The 23,033-nt window shown below is 35.2% G+C and overlaps 1 protein-coding gene across 1 annotated transcript in view; it reads left to right on the forward strand.

Annotated features, from left to right (window-relative positions):
- The window catches only part of BABAM2 (BRISC and BRCA1 A complex member 2), a 342,513-nt gene that overhangs the window by 22,637 nt on the left and 296,843 nt on the right, over positions 1 to 23,033 (forward strand). The window contains exon 3 of the mRNA XM_016145351.2: positions 5,265 to 5,341. Coding sequence (XP_016000837.1) covers positions 5,265 to 5,341 — 77 coding nt within the window. The remainder of the gene's footprint in view (positions 1 to 5,264; positions 5,342 to 23,033) is intronic.

A 23,033-nucleotide genomic window follows, 5' to 3' on the forward strand; every position in this document is an offset into this window, starting at 1 on the left:
GTAAATGCCCAACAAATATTAGCTGTTATCACTATTTTTTGTGAAAATAGAGTGATTTTAAGTAATGATTTTAAATTTTGGGTCACATGTATAGCTCTTCAAAGGGACAATCTCCACAAATAATTATCAGAAGTGAGGATGAGCACGTCTTCCCAATTCCAGTTAAATCATCAGTTTTTGTCATGAAATGAAGGGAAAGGGGAGGGGGAAGGTAGGTAAGGGTAAAAGGGGTCAAATATATGGTGATGAAAGGAGATTTGAGTTTGGGTGGTGAACACACGATGCAATATATAGATGATGTTTTATTGAATTGTGCACTTAAAACCTATAGAATTTTATTAACCAATGTCACCCCAGTAACCTTAATAAAGAAAAAAGAACGCAAGACTGGGAATCAAGGTTTATGCATTCATTTAGCACACCTTTATCTGTGTACATAGTTTTTGGAGTATCCATGTTTTTGACACAAGTGCTAGATGCCAGAGATTTAAAGATGACTTAAAGATGCCTAGGCCAGGGAGGCTAAGATGTGGCTAGGATGCCCTGTACATGATTTCCAGTCCCAGTGCTCTGAGTGCCTGCGAGACCCTCTGGGCTTCACTATCGTCATCTGTAAAATTATAGTTTTCGAGTTTAGTTTATGATTATAAATATATGGTAAAATATCATCAGTGCTGGTTGCTTAGCACTGGGCTAAATACTGTACTAACACATTGAAAAAAGTGTAAAATAGTTCTTGGCCCTGAGAATCTTATGATCTGGTTGGGAAAAGAAACCACAATTAGAAAACATATTAATATTGGGAGTCATGTGATTAGATGTAAAATAAGAGACCAAATGGATGAGAGTACTTGAGGTTATTATGCTTAGTGTTTGTACCAGTGGTCAGCTGCAGTTTTTGTTATAAAGTACTGGACTAAACTACCTGATTCGATGCTATCAAGAATTCTTATTTAGCCTACGGCCGTGCCACCCTGAACAAGGCCGATCCTGTGTGACCCTGGAAGCTTAGCAGGGTTGGGCCTGGTTAGTACTTAGATGAGAGACCACATAGGAAGACCAGGTGCTGTAGGTGTAAAAATTAAAAAATAAGGGATTATAAACTGACCAGGTCCTTGCAATCTGTGAGGTCAACCAAGGGTTGCCTTGCCAAAAAAAAGAAAGAAAATTCCCATTTAATTATACCCATTTGGATAATCTGCAGATGATAGTTTAGCTCTCTTTGTTCCCCTTTTAGTGCATTCCCGGTATACTGAGATAATTAAAATATAGTAAAAGACATTTTTAGACATAGGTATTCATCCAAGAACTTCTTACATTGTAATGCCAAGATGTTTTTGTTCTTGTCACCACTGTTTTCCCAGCAACTAGCATAGTGCCTGACATATAGTAAACACTCAGAAAATACGATTGAGACAAATTTGAAATTACATTTTACTTATCAGTAATTTTTAAATCATTTAAAATTATTTTATTATTAAAATTCATTCAATTTGGAATATTGGTCTTTTATATTATATATGTTAGAATGAGTTGCCATTGTAGAGATATAATTTTAACGAAGCCAGTAGCTTTTTATGTAGTAGCTTTTTCATACTTGTGCAAGGAAATGACTTTCTAGATGAATAGAGTTTCCCACTCTTTTAGTTACCTGTTACTGACATCTAACTGCGGTTTCATGGGAGACCTTGTAATAGAACTGCCCAGCCAAGCCATTCCCAAAATTCTGACACAAGGAAACTGTGAGACACAATAAATGTCAGAAATGTGAAGTAGTTGATATCATTATAAATACTTTCATATACTTTATTTGAAGACTATCAGTAAATCACCTTGCATTCTTTCCTTCTGAAAAAGAGTGAAACTCTTTAGAAGAAAAGGAGAAGTCAAGCCATCATAACCAGGCTACTTCAGTCAAATATTAAAAGGATATATTTATTTTTAAAATACTTATATAATTATAAAATAGTTCGTGTTCATTATAAAAATCACAACAATGCAGAAAGGCAATTGAAGAAAGTTATAAAACTCATCCTAAATCTTACCACATTTTGGTGACTCTCCTGCAATCTGTCAATGGACACGTACACACACATAGCTCTATCTTTTCCATAAGTGGAATTATACTATTCATGTGTGTTTTTTAATCTCTCTTAATCCATGTACTTTTTTTAGATTAATAGAAAAAATAATGTTCCTCCTTGAGTGTGATTTGAAAGTTCACAGTAAATTAAATAATATGACCAAAGCTAATTTTAGACAGGTAATTTACAAAGGGGAAACATTTTAGTTTAATCTTAAAAGAACCTTTAGGTAACATGACATTGGCTTGTTTCCTATAAACCTATTTATTCCAGATAATGTGGAAGATAGAGCTTACAAGATATTTTAAGTAATTTGCTCAACATTTGATTGGCACAGAAGCTCAGTGCTCTCTAGGGGAGGGAGACCTGATGATGGAAGCTTAATCTTTCCTCTGTCACCCCGAACCCAAACTTTAATTCTTCTCAGCAAAGCAGAAGCCCTACAGTCACCTGGAGGCTAGCCATTTTAACTTGCTTTGCTCTTTGGGGAGTGTTACCCCTACTCCCGTCCCACTGCAAGTGAGTGATCTTTCCAGCAACATATGGCACTCTCTCTAGGGCGAGTTTTGGTATTTTTTGGCTAGCCCATCCAGTAGTCTGGCTCTGTTTCCATTTAAGATTTGGTTATCACCTCATACTTCACACTCCTCATTTCCCTTCGCCCTAAACTTGCTCCCCTGCTAGTCGCCACTATTGAGTAAATCCATTTGTCTCCATCACTACTGCTGCTACTTAGTCTAAGTGTCCATCTTTCTTGCCCGAAGTGGACTCCTATCTGGTCTCCCCATTTTCATTTTACCTCTTTGCTGTCTCTTTCCTGTACAGTGGACAGGGTGATCTTTTAAAAGCATAGAGTCAGATAATACTACTCTTCTTAAACCCTTCCTTCGTTCTTGGAATAAAACATGAATTAATTGCCACCACCTACATGGCTCTACAGTTATGTCCCTTGCTTGCTCCTTGTCCTGATCTTTTGCTCTCCTCTCCCTCATTCACTCGGCTCTAGCTGCATTGCCCAGACTTGTCAAGATTTCTTCCCCCAGATATATCAAGTTGGTCCTGCCTGCACACCTTGGCACCAGCTGTTCCCTCTGTCTGCAATGCTGCTCCCCAGAACTTTGCATGGTTGGCCCATTCGTGTTTTCAGGTTTTGGACTTCACCTTCTCCAGGAGTCTTCCTCAGTCTTCCAGTGTGGTGGAGCTCCTGTTTTATTACAGCACCCTGTTTTATTTTCCTCATAACATTTAACAATCTTAAACCATCTTTATATATTTGTCTCTTGTGTGTCACGACCTTGCCGGAATTCACATTCCATGAGATTGTAGATCTTGTCCGTCTTGTCCACCCTGTATTCCTAACACACAGAACAATGCTCAGTAAATCTCATTGAAGTGAAAAAAAAAAATCAGTGAATGAATCACTCAGATGGAGAGTTGTACCTTTTCACACCCCGAGGTGGCTGGAGCCAGCAGTTCCCATAGTGAGGGAGGAGAGAGAAGGCACACAGCACAAAAACCCTTTCCCAGTCCTGGTTAAAGCCTACGTATATCATGATAAAATGTGGCCCAACAGTAAATGTAATGATGCAGAAACGAATTTTACATTAAAGAGGAGGGCTTATTCAAACAAACTAGAATCAGATTAATCCTGAGAATTTCCTGTACTATTAATAACTTCATTTGTTAAACTACACAGATAGATAATTTGATCCTTAAGCCCCACAAGACACTTGACTATGAAAGGTGTTTTTTAAAATTTTTTATTTAATCATTTTTAGGTGTTGGTTGAAGATAAGAAAAAATTCTTAGTGTTGCTTGTAAGATCATTTCTGTTGTTAGATTACATTTTGTAAAGCTATAATTTATGTGTTTTCCATAAGTGTTTTCAAGTAACTGCTGTGGGTTAGAAAAGATTCTACTATAAAGGCAATATTTTACTTAGGAAAATGTGCCCTGAAGAACTTTTATATATTCAAAGGTAAAGGAAAATGTGTTCTTAAAGCTTATGAAAAATTAAAATATGTTAGTATGCAATTACCAGTGCAACTTTGTTGTGTAGTTTAAACTGGTGGTGTTTTTGGCTTCTGAAGATAAAGACTAACCAACCTAATGATTTATGTTAAATACATCTGAATGTAAGTTTTTGTCTGGTTCTTTTCTTTCACATTCAAATAGTTTTGGGAAAAAGTAATAGTAAATCTATTATGAAGTCTGAGTTAGATTCTTTTAGAGCCAGCGTTTCTTAAATTCATTTTGCAATGACTGTCGCCCTTCAGAATGGCCGTCTAGAGGAGCTGTACACTTGTTCCAACAATGCTTTCATTCCTTAAACAGCTTCTGTAGGTTCTTTTTCAGAAGATTTTCATAGCAAGTTTTGGAGTTATGAAAGAAAACTAGCCTTCTTGCTTCACTTTATAAATGAAAAACCTTACTTTTTAAGAAACTAAATGAAGACATATGACTTTCTTAGTCTTCATATTAATATTTTATTAATTTATGAAGCCAATACTGCTTTTATGCAGTTGAAGTTATGGATTGTAAGATCATGAAAGATATAAAGTAAATCTGTGTAAAGAGCAAAGATCATTGTAGAACTTCATGAAATAATAGATTAAAAAAAAATAAGCTGTTGAGACGTAGGTGACTAACTCACACCTCTCCCCTTTAACTTTGCATTTTATCTGAAACTGAGTGCAGTGCATTGTGCTCTCCGCAGATGTAAGTGTGGGGTGCCAAATCTAGAGGAAAGAGAAAAAACCATGTGGTACCAGAAAAAAGCCAAAAGTGGGTTCTTTTTAGTACTGAGTAAAAGCTAAGAGTCTACATGTAAAATACGATGATAAAACTACTCTTATTTTACAGTTCTTGGCACATCAAAGACTACAGACTTCTTTTGGATGATATACCTATTTCAAAAGAGGGATAAACTTGTTTGAAATAGTCGAAGCAGTGTTGGTGTTTGTTTTTAGAAGGCATAAAGGTTTTATTGTGAGATAAATGAATTATTTGTTTTAGGGCAAGTATCATTGTCTTGGCTTCCATGACCATTAAGGGCTTTTATCCTGTTCTATAAGCCAGTGCTTTAATCTTTAATCTATAAAGATCACTTTTTATTTACTTTAACAAATATCATAAATATTTGGGTTACATAAAAAAAATCGTTTTCTTTTTCTTTGAAAGCTGCACATCCTTGACTCCTGGACCCAACTGTGACCGATTTAAACTGCACATACCGTATGCTGGAGAGACATTAAAATGTAAGTAAATGATGGCTACTTTACTGAAAATGTAGATTATAGTACTGGTCATTAAGCTTTGTGCTTTAGTTTTTGTTTCCGGCTGCTACATGTTATTTCCTGAGATATTGATCACTAGGATTTCTCACTTTTTAAAACTTTGCCTTTCAATCCTAGTTCTAGTCAAAGTAAGGCAGTCAACAGGAAATAAGTTGTGGTCAAATAGGCATACACATGTTATCTCTTTCATAGCAAAGGTCAGAAATGCGAACAGCAACAAGGGCCAGACTGGCACCCTGAATGAGGAAGGTGGGCAAGGTGTGGCAGATCGAGGCACATGTACTCCATCTTGAGGGACTGCCTCTACTAATTTGAGAGAAGATGGAAACCTGAATTTTTATATGAATTCTGTCAGTTTTAGATGTTGGCCACTTTTTCAAAATTAAGAACAGCACGTGCCAGCATTACGCAGGCCAGACCAGACCCAGGGTGTGCAGGGGCTGGTTTGAGCTCTTGGCCGCTGGTTTGTGACCTCACTGAGTGACATGCAGGGTCTACCGCTGGATTTAGTCCACAGTATAGAGCATCTGCTTTGGTTGCATCAGCCCTTCTTTGCCATGTTACCAGTGCTGAAGCTCTGGTCTGGAGTGAAATGATAGTTTAGGTTGGTTAGTATCAATAATCTCATCAGGAATTTTCTCTCTTGAATCTCTCTGTACTTGTGGTGAATAAGGTACTAAAGTCTCTCTGTTCATAAAAATAAGAATAAAGAACATAGACATTAAAGATGGGGCAGATGGGTAAACAGTACCTTTCAGATCATGGACTGTGTATTTACCATTATAGCCCAAGTAACTATTCTACAGTTACTTTATATTAACTTACCAAATGCAACATGAAGTAAAAAACTTGTGACATGTTGACTTGTTAACATTGCACCACTAGATCATTCTCTGGAAATCATTGAAATACAAAAGAATTTCACCTGTTTGAGGTAGTTGGACAGATCAGATTGCTACTTTTTGGAAAAAAATGTAAACTAAATTTAAAAGAAATGATCATAATAAATTACATGGTAAAAATGTAAGCAGTTCAGAAGTTTTTTATATATGAAAGCAATAGTCCTCTGTCCTGTTTCTTCCAAACCTAGTCCTTTTCTCAAGGGACCCATTTAAATTTTTAAAAAATTGTTTCAGTGTTCTTCTGGGGATGATCCATATGTCTAAATAATATGCTATACTCTTATTTCTCGACTTATCATTGTTGATATTATTATCTTTTGGCTTCTTGCTCTGATAGCATGAGATATCAGCCTCTTTCTTCTCCTCTTCTTTAATGTAATTATATCACCACTATTGGTTACCCTGTAATTTTAAAATATTTTCTTTTAAGGATCATTTTAAGCTTGTGTTGTACGGTTAAATGAATAGTCTGTAAAAATTCTTGCTAAGTGCCTGGCACACAGTTAGCACTGTTAATACTTAAGCACAGTCTCTGTGCAGTGATGATGAACACTTAGTATACTTTTACTTAGTTTTCCATTAACCATAGATAATGTCTTTCGGCTCCCTACTTTGTAAGATGAAAATATTAGTTCCTGCCTTTCCTTCCATTCCTCTTCCTTTGCCTCCCAGTTTTTGTTTTCTGTTATTTTCCTATGACATTGTTAAGATCGATAACCTATTGTCTGTTCTAAATCCGTAATTGTCTTCTGTGGTTGTCTGTAGGTTGCGTGGATGATTGCCCTGCCGGCCTGTTCCTGCGTAGTTATCACTATGAGATTTACCTTTATTATTCTCTTGGATTTGACCTTGTTTTGTAGAATCTACGTATTGAAAATTCTGTTTTATAGAACTGTCTCGGTAAACAGGTTATCCCTTTATCTTGAACATAGTGTCAAATAACTTGCCTCAGATTCCACTCCTCCCTCCACCCTTCCGCCTTTCCTGCTTCCACCTTTCCTGTAGCTCTTCGGATAATTTTTTATTATCACAGTCATATTTAGGTATCTTAATTTCTAAGAGCTCTTTCTTGCCCGTACTCTCTGTTTCTCTTTCACAATGTCTTGTTCTTATTTTATGAATACAGTATCTTAAAAGTTTTCTCTTTATACATACAGATATATACATGTATATATGTACATATAAATTTAAAATTTTCTTCTGTTTTCTGAATTATTTTACATATCCCTAGGATTATGTTTTTGTTTATCATCTTTTTTCCCCTCTGTTATTCTGTAGCCTTCCTCAAATACAAGGTGGCTTTTGGCTGTCCATTGGTATTTGAGACAGACAATAAAACTCTGATTAAGACTCCTGAATGTGCTGGGCTTACTCAGTGTGCGGGTTAATGGTGGGCCAGCTGTTAGTATGAGGGACGCCTATATAGATTATTCCTTGTGGAGCTTTTAGTTAAAAACCTCCCTGTTCTTAGGCTCATATCACTTGTCTCTCCTTACACTGGATGACTACAGTCTTTGTGGCTTTGCCAGGACAAGTGGCTTCCTTCTCATCAGTGGCCTCTCCCTCACATTATTGCAGCCAGAGCGTTCTCTGCCTTTGTCTCATCAAGTACTACTACTCTTCGATCTGCATTCTGCCTTCCAGGAGTTTGTCGAATTGTCTCATCTACTGATTGCTATTCTCTCTTCTTCATTCTCCTGTTGTTTTGGATTTTTCTGTTTCTTCACTATCATTTAATGGGAGGGTGGGTCTTGCATCGATCATAGTAAACAACTTTATCCAAAGTTTCTCATTAAATCCCACTGAAAACTCATGGTGGGTGGTTTAAACTAAAATTTTAACTAAGGCTAAGGCTGAATCAAAGTATTTGGAGCTTATATTAATTTTATTTCATAACTTTAATTTCAGCGAAGTTATAGATGGAGACTTTTATTTATTAAATTTATCTTTAGTCACAGTAAAGATATTCAATTAAATATTTGTTGAAGAAATAAAATAAAGGCATGTATGCATGAATTAATGAATCCTAGTGTTCAGATTTTTGTTGGTTGAAATACAGTGTTATAAAGAATATGACATTCTGTTACTTGTATCAGTCTTTTGCCAACAGAAATTCAGTTTTTAGAATTTTTTTATATAAGAAATTTGTAATTGGAACATTGCGCTTAACAATTCAGAAAACAGGAAGGACATACAGTACTTTGCAGATTTGGAGTCTGTATCAATTTTGTCTTTATATATTCTACTCTGCCTTCGCAAAGCGGATTCATGAAAATAGCATGTAACTAAATTTTATATTTCAGAATATTTTCTGTATTAGAAAACAGTTCTCTAAATATTTCATCTGTGAATAAAGGAAATTTTGTGCAGTTAATGTTAATGAGAATGAAAGACAAAGGAGAGGGTATATTTCTATCCATGATTCATGAATCGATTTCCGTAAGAATTGATTCTCACATTCAACATTACATAGTGGAATAAAAAAACCCAGAAGATCACAGTACATTGGGAACGATGTTATTGGGTCCTCAGCTCTTTTAATGTGAAGAGACAACTCTTCAATCCTGGGGCAGGGGAAGAGTTGCCAGTTTGTGTAAGATTCTTATGGAAAATATCAAAGGATAGCTGAATTAAAGAGAAGTCTTTGCATTTCCTTATTGTAGAAGAGACAACTGGTACTTACTTCAAGATGACTGGAAAAGATTCAAAGGATTGAATCTTCAATGATCCAGGTTGATTTAAGTAAAATACACGTTAAAATGTAGGATGGTGCCACCAACATGAGCGAAAATTTACCAATTTTAACAAAAAATTCACAGAGGAAGATCAGTGAGCTTCATATAAAGGCATATTTGTAAAAACAGCCACCCTAGTCATGATCTATAGCACTTCATTCTTGAAGGAATTATTGTGTTTGTTTTTGTGTACCCTATTGAAATCGGGCTATTTTCCCCATATTTTATTTCCAATCTCTAGTGTATTGTCTGGCATTTAGAGGGGCTCAATAAATGTTTGTGGAACGAATGAACCTTGTTCATTCTTTGGATCTGGCAATGATGAGGTTCAGTAAGGAAGTGACAGAACTCTGAAGTATTCTCAATTTTACAAGTTTGTTGAATAACACTTGATGGAACTATAAAGAGAGATTTTTGAAATATTAGAAGTTATATCAAGCAGGACTGTGGCTGTTAAATCAAATGGTTTGCTAGCACTGGTTTCAAATTTGAAATAATCTTTTATTTAAAATTTATATTTTTCATACAGGGACTGTTTGGTTCTAAGAAATCCATTGGAACAAAGAGTTTGTTTGTCTTTGTAAGAAATTAAGTGGATTTCACGGTGCTCAAGGGCGAGAAGTATAGCTACTCCTCTAAGGCAGAGGCCCCTAACTTTTGTGCCGTGGAGGGTACTATTCCATGGCCTGTTAGGAACTGGGCTGCACAGCAGGAGGTGAGCAAGCAAAGCTTCATCCATATTTGCAGCCGCTCCCCAGTGCTAGCATCACCGCCTTACCTCAGATCATTAGGCATTAGATTCTCATAGGAGCACTGGTCCCTGGTGCCAAAAAAGTTGGGTACCACAGTTCTAAGGCACTGAAACTGGGACTGGAAAGATGATATACCATAGTTGCCAGTCAGCATCTGTGTCCTTGTTTGTGTTTTTGTCCTGCAAAGTATTCTGTTGTCACTATATTCACTTTATTCTTTAACCCCCAGATTTCTCTATTTCTCCTCCTATAGAGTAGAAAGAGTTTCCTGAGCCCCTTAAATGTTGAATAAGTTCAAGGCCACCAGAGACTGCCTATGGGTTTGGAATCTAAATTTCTGAAAGAGAGGGTCTGGTTGGCAGCTTGGGCTGGGTGTGCACTCGTGATCCAGTCATATGGTGAAGAGTTTTGAGTCATGTATTATCAATTTGGTTACTAGAGGCTAGTTTAGCACAAGGTCAGTATGGCTTGGGCAGGTACCCAGAGAGGTATCTATTACATTGTTTTAGGAATTCTTTCTAAAGAGCTTCCAAGAAACTAGACCTTTTCTACCTTATCTTTAACAATAGAAGCAATACTATTGTTTATCATCTGAGAGGAATGATGAATATTTCAAAACCATTTGTGAAAGGGTGAAGAAGTCACGCCAAAAAATTATCTCCAAAGCTTTTGAAGTTAAAAGACTTCCAGAGGAAAAGCCTTCGTTCAGAGGAAAAAATTGGAAAAAAACACAAAGATTATGATTAGATTAATACATTCTCTCCCATGTTCTCAGAGGAACAGTGTAAAATTACCATTCATTTCCAAGACTTCGATAATGTATTACTAAATTATACTTGTACTTTTTGGAAAACGATTATGACAAAATGAAACCAATCTCAGAACTGCTATTTAAATGGAATGCATCATTTAATTAAACAGTGGTCAAATCAACTATTTTTATAGACACATTGCAAAAGGTGTTCTAGAACTTCTATTTTACTGAATCTTGCAATCACCTTTATTTTTGATCCTATCTCACATGGTTTGGCTGCTGTGTGTGTGTGTGCGCGCGCACGTGCGCGCACGCATGTGTGTACTTATGTGTGCATTAACACAGTGCTTTTTGCATCTTAGGCCTATTACATGTTACTTTGTCTTAGCCAGTCAACGTAGTAAACCCAGAATGCTCTTTTTTTCCTGCTGTTTGTCCTCTAAAAATTTACTTACGCAGCGCTGTATAGAGAGACGTGTGATGCTGATGGTTGTCAAGCAAACTGAACACCAAAACTGGCAGCATTTGAAAGTCCCAGTAGTGTTGTGGAAAAGTTCGTTGCACCAGTTGAAAGAGATATTAAAGTTCTCTTGAGTTACTCTTATCGATAAGAATTTTGCACGTTGTTTGGTTTATTACACCTTATATTTTGAACTTTGGCCAGTAGGTCCAAAAGCTGGATGCTGTAGCTATAGCCATAGCTGGCAATTTTGTTGAGATGACTATTATTTTATGAAAAAAATCTTGTGTTGTTTAAAATAAATAATCTGTTTGGAATATGTTAACTGAGTAATCGCTCTGCTCTAACCCTTTCTCTCTTCCCATTCATAACTTGGTGACTGGATCCCTCAGTGTAGCGTTCAAGGCTGTCACAGTCTGCCATTCCAGCCTCTCCGTCCCCCTGCCCCCCAGTAGGAGCTCAGTTGACAATCTAAGTAAAACGCCTGCACAAGTGATTTGCTCATTGTACTTTTCAAATACCTTGCTTTTTCTGTTTCTGCTTTTGATCACACTGTTTTGGTTTCAGTAGGACGGACCAAGGAAATTATAAAATAGTCTATTTTGTGCCATATTTGGTTCTTCATATGAGCCCACAAATCTGCCTCTCGAGGAGACTTCTTTGCCCACATTCTTCTAGTCTCCAAGATCACCTGCAAGGAGAGTAGAAGTTAACTGTTTTTACTCTGACTTCTAACAGTTGAGCCTTATAAGTATAGTTGGACACTGTGTCAACGGACTTAGTATTTTGCATCATGCTGAGAGGCATTATAATTTTCCTTGGTAGCATAGTTCATTTTACTTTATTTTTATCTTTTCAAAGGATTCATTTACTTAAAGATTATTATCTAGCATTCAAGTATTTTTAGAATCTAATTAGGGAGGCAGGTCACCTTTGATTTAGTGAATGTTCTAAAAATGCTCATGAAAGGCAAATAAGAAGTGCTAATTTTGTGGATTAGACTTTATCTCTCCCTTAGATTTTGAGGATTCCTTTGTCCTGGCATTTCAGAATATTCCATTTTCTTGGAATTCATGGAATGTTAGAAATAATTTTTAAGAATAGCAATTAATATTAACTTAAATTTATAAAGTCAGCTCAAGTATAGCAATATATCTACATATAAAATTTGGCTTTGATGCTGATTATTGTTTATTAAAAAGGACTGATATAATTGCTAAACTAACTTAATGAGCATTTATTTTATAGAGTTAGGTTTATTTTATATATGATCTCATTTAAACACACAGTAATTCTGATATAAATTTCTATCCTACTTTTTATATTAACTTTATTGAGGTATATAATTTACATATAATACAATGTACCTATTTAAAAAATATGTACAGTTACATACATTTTGACCGTTGTAAACACCTATGTAACTACATCATAGTCAAAATATAGAACATTTTCTTCCCTCGAAGATACAGAATGTTTCCTTCCCTCTACGAGTCAGTCCCCTCCACCACCATCCCCCTAATCCCTGAGCTTTATCTTCTCTCTGAAATTATAAAGCAACTTTTCCTGTTTTAGAATTTCATATAAAGGGAATTGCATACTATGTAGTTTTTGGTGTATGGCTTTCACTCAGCATGTTTTTTTTTGAGATTCATCCATATTCTTATATCAATACTTTTTTTTTTTTAATTGTTAACTGTATAACATTGTATGGACAGATCACAGTTTTTTAATTCATTCATCTATTAAAGGACATTAGAGTAGTTTCCAGTTTTTGGCTATTAAAAATAAAGCTGCTTTTACATTTTTTTACATGTATTTTTGTGAAGATGTGTTTTAATTTTCTTAGGAAAATACCTAGGAGTGCTATTGCATTGTAAGCTAAGTGTATGTTTAACTTTATAAGTATGTAATTACTAAACTCTATTCCAAAGTGGTTGTACTATTTTACATTTCTACTAGCAATTTATAAGCAGTGTAATTATTTCATATTCTTGCCAACATTTGATATTGTTGGTCTTTTAAATTAGATCCATTCTAGTGGATGTGTAGAGGTATCTCATTGTGGTTTTAACTTTCATTTTCATGTGCTTATTGGCTATTTATTTGTCTATCTTTTATTGTGAAGTCTGTTCAGATCTTTTAGTGTTTTGATTGGATTGCTGGTCTTTTGTTGAGTTACAAGTGTTCTTTTAAGAGGTCCCCAACCTTTTTGACACCAAGGACCGGTGCTTCTATGAGAATCTAATGTTCGATGATCTGAGGTGGAGCTAAGCAGTGATGCTAGTGCTGGGAAGCGGCTGCAAATACGGATGGAGCTTCGCTGGCTTTCCTGGTTCCTAACAGGCCATGGACCAGTACTGGTCCATAGCCCCAGGGGTTGAGGACGCCCATGCTTTATATAGTCTAAAAAGTCATTTGTCAGTTTGTCAATATTTTCTTCTAGTCTGTGGCTTCCCTTATTTTCTTACTGGTATCTTTCCAAGAGCAGAAGTTTTTAATATTGGTGAAGTCCGATTTAACAGTTTTTTCTTTTATTGTTTATGTATTTGGCTTTTTGAGAAATCTTTGCCTATTTGAAATTCTTAAAGATTTTTTAAAGAAGTTTTATATTTTTACCTTTGACATTTTGATCTGCGATCCATTTTGAGTTAATTTTGGCATAATATAGGTTAATTAGCCATTTAACTGTGGGTCTGTTCTGGACTTTACATTATATTCCACTGATACGTCTATCCTTATGAGAATACAATACTCCCTTAATTAATACAGTGTTATAGTGAGTCTTTAAATCAGATAGTATAAGCCCTACAACTTCTTTTTCTAAGTTGTTTTGGCTCTTCTGGTTTTTTGTATTTCCATAGAAATTTTAGAATCAGCTTGTCAAATGTCTACAGAAATCCTGTTGGAATTGCATTGAATCTGGAGATTGATTTGTGGAGTATTAATATCTTAATAATATCTAGTCTTCCAATAGATAAAAATAATAACACCATTTATTTAGTTCTTTAATTTCTTTCAATGTTTTGTAGTTTTTAGTAAACAGATCTTGTACAAATTTTGTTAAATTTACCTATAGATATTTCATATTTTTTGATGCTAATTTATAATGTAAATAGTTTCTTTTTTGAACATTTTTTTTCTAACTTTTTGTTGCTATTCTGTTGAAGTATGATTGATTTTGGTTATTGACCTTGTTTGCTACTGTGTCCTTAAATTCACTTATTAGTTCTAGTAATTTTTTTGTAGATTTCCTGTTTTCTTCAGAAACAATCACATCGCTTGTGAAAAGAAATTTTGCTTCTTCCTTTCCAGTCCGTATGATTAATATTTCTTATTTGTATTTTATTGCACTGAATAGACCCATGAACAGTGTTGAGCAGAAGTGAGGAAATCAGACATCTTTGCCTTATTTCCAATTGTAAGGAAAATGTGTTTAATGTTTCATCAAGTATAAGTGTCAAATGTAGGTATACCCTTTATTGATGTGAAAAAATTCCCATCTATTTTAGTTGAATGAGAGTTTTTATTATTGAAAAAAATGTTAATATGTTAAATGCTTATTCTCTGTCTATTGGGATGATCACATGGTTTATCTCTCTTTTTTTTATTCCTGTTAATATGATGAGTAAACTGATTTTCAAATGTCAAGCCAATATTGCATTCCTTGGATTAACACCATTTGATGGTTGTGTTATCCTTTTTATATATTGCTAGATTTGATTAATTTATATTCTTTTAAGGATGTTAGCATCTATATTTGATGCTGAAGTTCTGTACTTTTCTTATAGTTCTTTACTTGGTTTTGGTATCAGAGTAAGTTTGGCCTCTTAAAATGAGTTGGTAAGTGTTCAGTCCTCTTCTACTTTCTGAGTTTGTGAAGCATTGATTTTATTTATTCCTTAAATGTTTGATAGAATTCATTAGTAAAGCCATCTAGGCCTAGAGAGTGTGTATTTGTGTATGTGGGAAGGTTTTTAACTGCAATTGCAATTTAACAGATATAGGGCTAACAGGTTAATTATTTTTAAGTGAGCTTTTGTAGTCTTGTCTTTCAAGGAATTTGTACATTTCATCCAAGTTGTTGAATGTATTGGCGTAATACTATTTATAACATTCCCTTATTTTCTTTTTATCTGCCCGTATAATCGGTAGTAATGTCCCTTTTTTCTTTTCTGACAATGATAAATTATGTCTGGCTTTTCTCTGCTTTTCTTGATCAGTCTAGCTAGAAGATTAACAATTTTATCAGTCTTTTCCATGGCTGTTCCAGCGTTTAGAATATGCATCTTTAACTTTTCACAATCTACTATTAAAAATATTATAACTCTTCATTTATAATGTAAGAACCTAATAATAGTATATAGTTCTCTTAGTTCTCTTTCCTCTGCTATCTGCCTCCCCGCACTTGTCCTTTGTGCTATTGCTGCCATACATTTTATTTCTTCATGTATTGTAAAAAGCTCATGGTACTTTGTCTTTAGTAAAATGCCTATTCAGATCTTTCACTTGTATTTTTTTAAACGGGATTTTTTTTCCTTATAATTGAGTTTGAAAGTTTTTCATATATTTTTGATACAAGTCTTTTATTATATGTATGATTTATAGGTATTCCCTCCCTCCCTCCCTCCCTCTCTCCGTCCTTTCTTTCCTTCCTTCCTTCCTTCCTTCCTTCCTTCCTTCCTTCCTTCCTTCCTTCCTTCCTTCCTTCCTTCCTTCCTTCCTTCCGTATGGATACCCAGTTGTTACAGTGCTATTTGTTGAAAAGAATATCCTTTTTGTTCTTAATTGCCTTTGCACTTTGTCAAAAATTAATTGACCATATATGTGTGAGGCTTCTTCCAGACTTTCTTGTGTGTTCTGTTGACTTAGATGTTTAACTTCATACTGATACCACACTGTTTTGATGACTGTAGTTTTATAATAAGTCTTGAAATTAAGTAGTATAAAGACTCCAATTTTTGTTCTCTCTCCTTTTTTAATGGATTTGGAAATTCTAGGTCCTTTTGCATTTCCATATAAAATGTGGAACCAGCTTGTTAGTTTTCCACATTTTTCAGTATTCCATATATAGATCTTGCACTTCTTTTGTCACAATTATTTTGATGCTGTTGTAAATTGTGTTGTTTTTGAGTTTAGTTTCTGATTGTTCATTGCTGGTATATATAGAGAGATACAGTTGAGTTTTTTTTTTTTTTATCTATTGATCTTGGATCCTGCAACATTGATAAGCTTATGTATGACTTAAAGTGGCTTGTATTTAGAGTCTGTAGGATTTTTTACATAGAAAATCATCAGTTGTGAGAATGACAGTTTTATTTCTTCCTATCCAATCTGAATGCCTTTTATTTTTCTTGCCTTAGTACACTGACTAGAATTCTTATGTACTGTTGAATACAAGTATGGAGAGCAGACGTTCTTACCTTGTTTCAAATTTTAGGGGAAAAGCATTTAGTCTTTCACCATTCAGTATAATCTTGGCTGTATATTTTTTACTGATGCTCTTTATCAATTTCCTTCTATTTCTAGTTACTTGAGAGTTTTTTGTTTTGTTTTAAAATCAGAAATGGATGTTGGATTTTGGCAAATACATTTCTTCATCTATTGAGATGATCACATGTTTTTTTATAATGTTACTAATATAGTGGATTTCATCAATCGATATTTGAATATCCAACTTGCCTTGCATCTTTGATATAAACTTCAGTTGGTCATGATTTATTTGCCTTTTTATATACTATGGCATTCAATTTTCTAAAACTGTTTAGAAATTTGAATTTATGTTCATGACTGGTTTGTAGTTTTCATTTGATGCTTTTTACTGGTTTTGGCATAAAAAGATGACTTCAAAATAGAATGAGTTGTGACAAAAATCCTTTTCTTCCTTTTTTGGGGAATGGTTTGTGAGGAATTCATATTATGTCTTTTTTAAATGTTTGGTGCAATTTGCTAGTGAAATCATCTGGACCTTAAGTTTTCTTTGTGAGAAGGTTTTAAAGTATACATTCAGTTTCCTCAGTAAATGTATAACTAGTCAGGTTATCTACTTCATCTTGAATGAGTGTCGATGGCTTATATCTTTAAATGAATTTGTCTAATTCATCTAAGTTGCTGAATTTATTGGCATGAAGTTTTTCATAATATTCTCATTTAAAAATATATATAAAATCTGTAATGATTTACTTCTGTTTTTCCTGATATTAGTAGTTTGATTCTTCTCTCTCTGTCTCTCTCTCTTTTTTTTATCAGTCCGGCTAATTTTTAAATTTTATTCATTTCAGAGAACCAGCTTTTGGTTTTCTCCATCTTCTCTGTTGTACTTCTGTTTTCTATTTCACTGATTTCCATTCTGATCTTCTCTTACTCTGGGTTTACTTGCTTTTCTTTTTCTAGTTCGTTAGGATGGAAGCTGAAGACATTGATTTGGGATTGTTCTTCTTTTCTAATATCAGTTGTTTAATGCTATAAATTTCCAACTACTGCTGTAGCTATATCCTGGATATTTTGTATTTTCGTTTTAATTTATCATATTTTCTAATTTTTATTTTAATTTCTTTTTTGACCCATGGGTTATTTGGGAACATGTCATTTAGTTTCTAGAATTTTTTGAATTTTTCAGATATCTTTCTTTCGTTGATTTTAATTCCATTACAGTCTGAGAACATACTTTGTATAATTTATATCCTTTTAAATTTATTGAGACCTGTTTTATGGCCTAGGATATGGACCATTTTAGTAAATGCATAGCACCTTATGAGAAGTCTATGCCAATAAGTGCCTACATTTCTATTAATTATCTTTGTTTTTCAGTGTGATTCCTTGTGTGTGTGCATGCGCGCAAGATTACAGTACTTGGAATAGTGTCTTCAGATTGGAAAAGAGGGACTCATACTTTTTCGCAGGTGGCAAACCAGATATTTTAAAATTCGGGTCTGACCTAAGAAGAATAAAGGATACTTAGGGAACTAGATTCTTAATGCAGTATATGGAGGGCCCAGTTGTGCTTCTGTTTGTTTTGAACTAGTCTCTTTTCCTTATTATTTTGGCCCTTCAAAACATTCAACATCCCTTCTCCAGGATGTTTCAGATGGCAGTTGACATAAGACCTTTTGGGACATTTGATGGCCATTCCAGATGGCACAGTCACTCCAGACCACTTCAGGTTGCACAGCAGGCTTTATGTAGCATTACCTGATAGTTGATCTCCATTGATTTTCACCAGATCATTAGTCTGCTTTAGAGGAAATAATTGAGATTTCATATTTCCAATCTCCCTAAAGATGCGAACCATGTCGTAATTTCTAGTATATGACATCATTTATATTATTTGCATATATTTATTCTTAATAAATCTATTTATCTTTTTATATGTATTTATGTGACAGATGTGACTCTTTGTTTCTATTGAAATTAAAAAGCGAAACGTGTGTCTGATATAACCAGTCTACTAATTCTTCATAGAACAGTTCTAGTACCGTTCCTAGGCTGCTATCAAACCTCTAATTTATTGAAATCCTTCACATTTCCAATATCAGGCAAGATAATCATCTTTTGATTCTGCAGCCAATTCTATATCAGCATATAAAAAAGAGAAAACCAAAAGTGGCTTTATCCTTCACATTTCCCTTTCTATACCATTCATACTAATATCATTAGTAACAGCCCCACCCCCCCAAAATTTTTTGTTCTTCTTCTGGCTTTGGCTACAGGGATAGGTTGTAAAAGGAAGAGAACAACATGTTTTGGTAGGATCGTGTATTTAGTGATGGGGAATTAGAGCCATTAAAAAAACAACAACCAAAAATACGGTGGAATAGAAAACTGGATGCTGGAGGATTTAGGACATTCCAGGGAGTTTTGTTGATACAGGATTTTAGATGAAGACCAGATAGATCTAAATTGTGAGGGGAGTGAAGGGACAAGGGAAGAGAGAGATGCATGGGACTAGAGTTAGCTTGAAGCTTAAGAGAAAGGATTTCAAAAAATATGTTCTTATGCAGTCTGAATGAAATTTGTTTTCCCCCTTCTTGGGCCTTAGAAATGAGAATCTTTTTATATTATTGTCATTCTGCGTGTTAACTCTGTTTGATAATGGAGCCGTAAGCCTAAGAGGATGTGGTTGCGTTCAGCATATAGAAAAGTTACAACTCATCTCTAGTTAGTTCTTCCTTTGTGCTTATGCCTAACCCTCTCCATCTGGAGAAGTGCCAATTTGCCACTAAATTTAAATAAATAAGAACATTTCTCATCAATAGGGGTGGCAAATTTAGACCCTCTTTAGAGCACTGAGCAATTTATGACCATATGTTAAATACCATAAAACAGCTTTAAAGACTTGGTCCCTGGCCATTGCCAGATTGCACCGTAGGAGTGCAGCAGCACTGCGAGGGACTGGGAGTGTTTCCTCCGGCCCTCGGAGGCCTCGGTACCGCGCTGATGTCACAGCCAGAGAGGCCTGTTTTCAAACATTCCCTTTGTAAAGGTGAAATACTAAAAGATTCCATTTTGGCATTTGGGCACAAAGAAGGCATGACTTCTTTTTGCTTCTTAAGGGTCAAAATTAGTATGGAAAGTGTTGTGTGGGAGAATGAGTAACTTGGCAGCAGTGAGTCCAGAAGGCAAGTCTAGGAATAGGTAATAGATATCCTACTCATGCTTTTTTCTTGGAGCGTGAACTGGACTTTTATAAGGCATAAGCAAACCAAATATCACATGTTTCTCAATTGTTTTCATTTTGCCAACTTTTATGGGAATGAATATTAAAGTTAAAAACAATTTTTAAAATTTTATCCCATTGGGCTGCCAATAATAATGATTTCTTTTCTTCCAGGAGTGTGACTCATTATTTGGTGAACTCCAAATATTAGTTTTTCTTCTTACCATCATTACAGCCTGTGAATCATTTATGGCATTCAGTGGGCTCATGGCTGACAGAATGAAGGTGTGTGCCAGCAAACATGTGATTTTTGGTGAAGTAGTACTGTAGGACTTTAGATAGAGTTTTAGCACATGTGAGGAAACCACTGATTCAGGCAGGGGGCAGTGTTATTAAATAGGCCCCAGAAAAGCTATGTATAAGAGTTTTTTTTTTGACTGCTCTCTCCGAAGGGTAACTCTTCCTACAAAGGAAGATGATGAAATTTGGCTGTCAAAGGTCCAGGATTCCTAGCCTTCTTGAATGTGTAAGTGCCAGCCCGAGGGCTGATTTCCTGTCAGTTCCTGTGTGGTTTGCACGACATCCTCTTTGCAACAGATCAGTATTTTAGGTCATCTCTCATAACTGCTATCCTGTGAATTCTTGGCAATTTGATCTCAGTTTGCAGAAGGCAGCTGGTATACTTCTCTAGGAAGTGCAGCTGGAGAGCTCCTGTCTCCCTCTTCCTAAGGCCAGGAAGTACACTATTGTTATTCGTTGCTGCTTTCTTCCTTTGAAAAAACAAAAATCTTCAAACTTTGGCAAATTCTAAAAGTGCTGGGTAGTGGTTTGAAATTAGCCTTCCAATTTTGTTGATCTAGGGCAAAAACTTGAGTGATCTTTGACATCATCTGTAAATCTTGTCTGGTTTTTCCATAACACATATATGTGCCTTAGTGGACGTCCCCTTTTCCTCGCTCATTGCAAATGAAGTCATGCTTAAGTCTTCAGTCACATCAGGGTGTTTTGTTTTGGGCTTTGATTTTCAAGAATAGTCTAATTACTTAGGCCATGTTGTTGCCCAGTTATGTTTTCTCCGTTTTATTTTTTCCCTTAACAGTGAGATTTTTCTATTCCTGTTTTAGTATTCATTAAAACTATTCACTTTGCATATGACTTGAGTGTTTGCATTGCATTTCCAAACTCCATGGAACACAGAAATATTTAAAACACATTCTTCACTATTTAACGTTAAAAGTATCATTTTTGTTGTTCTAATTTATCATGCTGTAATGGATGAACTATGTTGTGGAATTTAGAATAGTGAGCAGTTTTCCTCCTTATGACTGAGAAGTCACATTTTGGCAACTTGATTTTATTTATGTAAAATAGGAATTACCTTTAGCCTAGTTCATTGAAGAGAAGAACCTATTTCTAAAGAGAATACAAACTCATGCTTGAGTTATTATAAACAGTATCTTTAACAATCCATTGTGGCACAGATCATTTCTACTTCTGATTCTTATTTTTAGCTTTATAAAAACCTTCTGTAAGCTTCAACATCATTAGTATAGCTCTTGATATCTTTTGTATTCTGATTCTTAAGGTGAAGGAAGGGAAAAGAAAGATGAATTGTGTTGCTTTACAGAAAAAAAGTGAACTTTCTGAAGGTGGATTTTATGTCTGATTTATGGACTTCAGGCCGTATCATCATAGAAAACAACCCAAATCCTGATAATGCAATAAGGATGGTATGAAGGAAGAAATTTAGATTTAGGATATAGGATAATTTGATAAACAGATTATTTATATCAAATCAAATCTGTAATTCCTGATATATTGTTAAACTCTAGGGATAGGAACCCCTGTGATCTTTAAGGTTTGTATCAGTGCTCCTTAGCCTTTTTGGAACCAGAGACTGGTTCTCCTATGAGAATCTAATGCCTGATGATCCAAGATGGAGCTGAGACAGTGATGCTAGCTAGCACCAGGGAGCAGCTGCAAATACAGGTGAAACTTTGCTCGCTTGCTCACCTGCCACTCACCTCCTGCTGTGTGACCCAGTTCCTAACAGGCCACTGGCCAATACAGGTCCATGGCTCAGGGATCAGGGACCCACATAGTAGCTGATCAGAACGTGTTTGTTTATTAAATGTGTGAAATCAGGGCACTAAAAGACTATGACTTAGGTGGGAAGTCTTAATAAGAAGGATACTGATTTGGGGGACCTTTAAAGTGGGACAAGGGGGCATCTAAAGATTTGAGAAAGAGCATAGTTTCTGCATTGAAGAAGGGGACAGAGAACTGTGAAGGGTTATATAGCTCTACCAGTTTTATATGCATATTTAGAAAGAACCCAGAAAAAGATGAAAGTGTTTGCCAACACTTAGGCTAGAATAGGACTAACTAATTTTACTTTGTAAAGAACAACTATTAATAGATTAATCTCTTATTATAGAATTATGAGTATAGTACACTGGGAAAAAAAAAATAAATTGGATTTATCCCAAGAGTAGCAGGGCTTTTGATTCTGTCCTTGGGACTGATCTGATAAGCAGACCATGAAATGATTAGACAAAAAATATGTTGCTTGACAATATGCCTAGAGTCTGTCATGACTAAAGAATGAATGCTGCATAAATACTGTTGAAATCAGACAATTTGGTCATTTTAATGTAGAGCAAATTGCAAAATTGTTTCTTCTCCAGTTAATTTTTTTTATTGTTCTATCCTCCAGTTTCTCTTTTTCTGTTTTTCTAAGTGTAATTTCACGACACTTGGGTAAGACAAGTTGCAGGCAGTGACATTCAAACATCAGATTTTTAACCTAGTTTATTAGGGTTGGCCCTCTCCTCTAGAAAAGAAAGAAAAGAATTCACAGATCTCAAAGCACTTTCACCCAATCATCATGCAGTTTTTACTGAGCACCTACTCAGTCCAAATACTGAAGCACAGTTTCTGAGGGCTTCGTTGTTCAGCTCCATCCTAACCTTTCCAGCACCCTCTCATTTGTTTACCCCATTCTCTGCTAAACCAGATTACATTGACAGTCTGTCCCAGCCTTCATTTTCAATTCTATTTGTTGCTTTACCTTTAAATATCTTGTTTCTATTAGTGTTGTCTACCCTAAGGGGCACATTAATTTGCTTTCTCCCCCTTAAATTTTGCTACTTCTTTTACCCTTGCCTGTAATTACCTTCTCATAGTTCGTTGTTTATCTAAGCCTACTATGGACAGTACTGAGAGTGAATGTTTTAAAAAAGAATTGATTAGACTGAGCCTGATTTTAGACTGACAGGAAGTTGTGAAGTAGGAGATTGTGGCAAATTGTTCAGAGATGGCTATAACAGTATTTCCTGTCCCACATGGCTCTTCTATATTTTGTGTGACCTTGCCACTCATTCAAGGGTTGGAG

The sequence above is a fragment of the Rousettus aegyptiacus genome, unplaced genomic scaffold (genome assembly GCF_014176215.1).
Source record: "Rousettus aegyptiacus isolate mRouAeg1 unplaced genomic scaffold, mRouAeg1.p scaffold_m13_p_7, whole genome shotgun sequence".
NCBI classification, from domain to species: domain Eukaryota; kingdom Metazoa; phylum Chordata; class Mammalia; order Chiroptera; family Pteropodidae; genus Rousettus; species Rousettus aegyptiacus.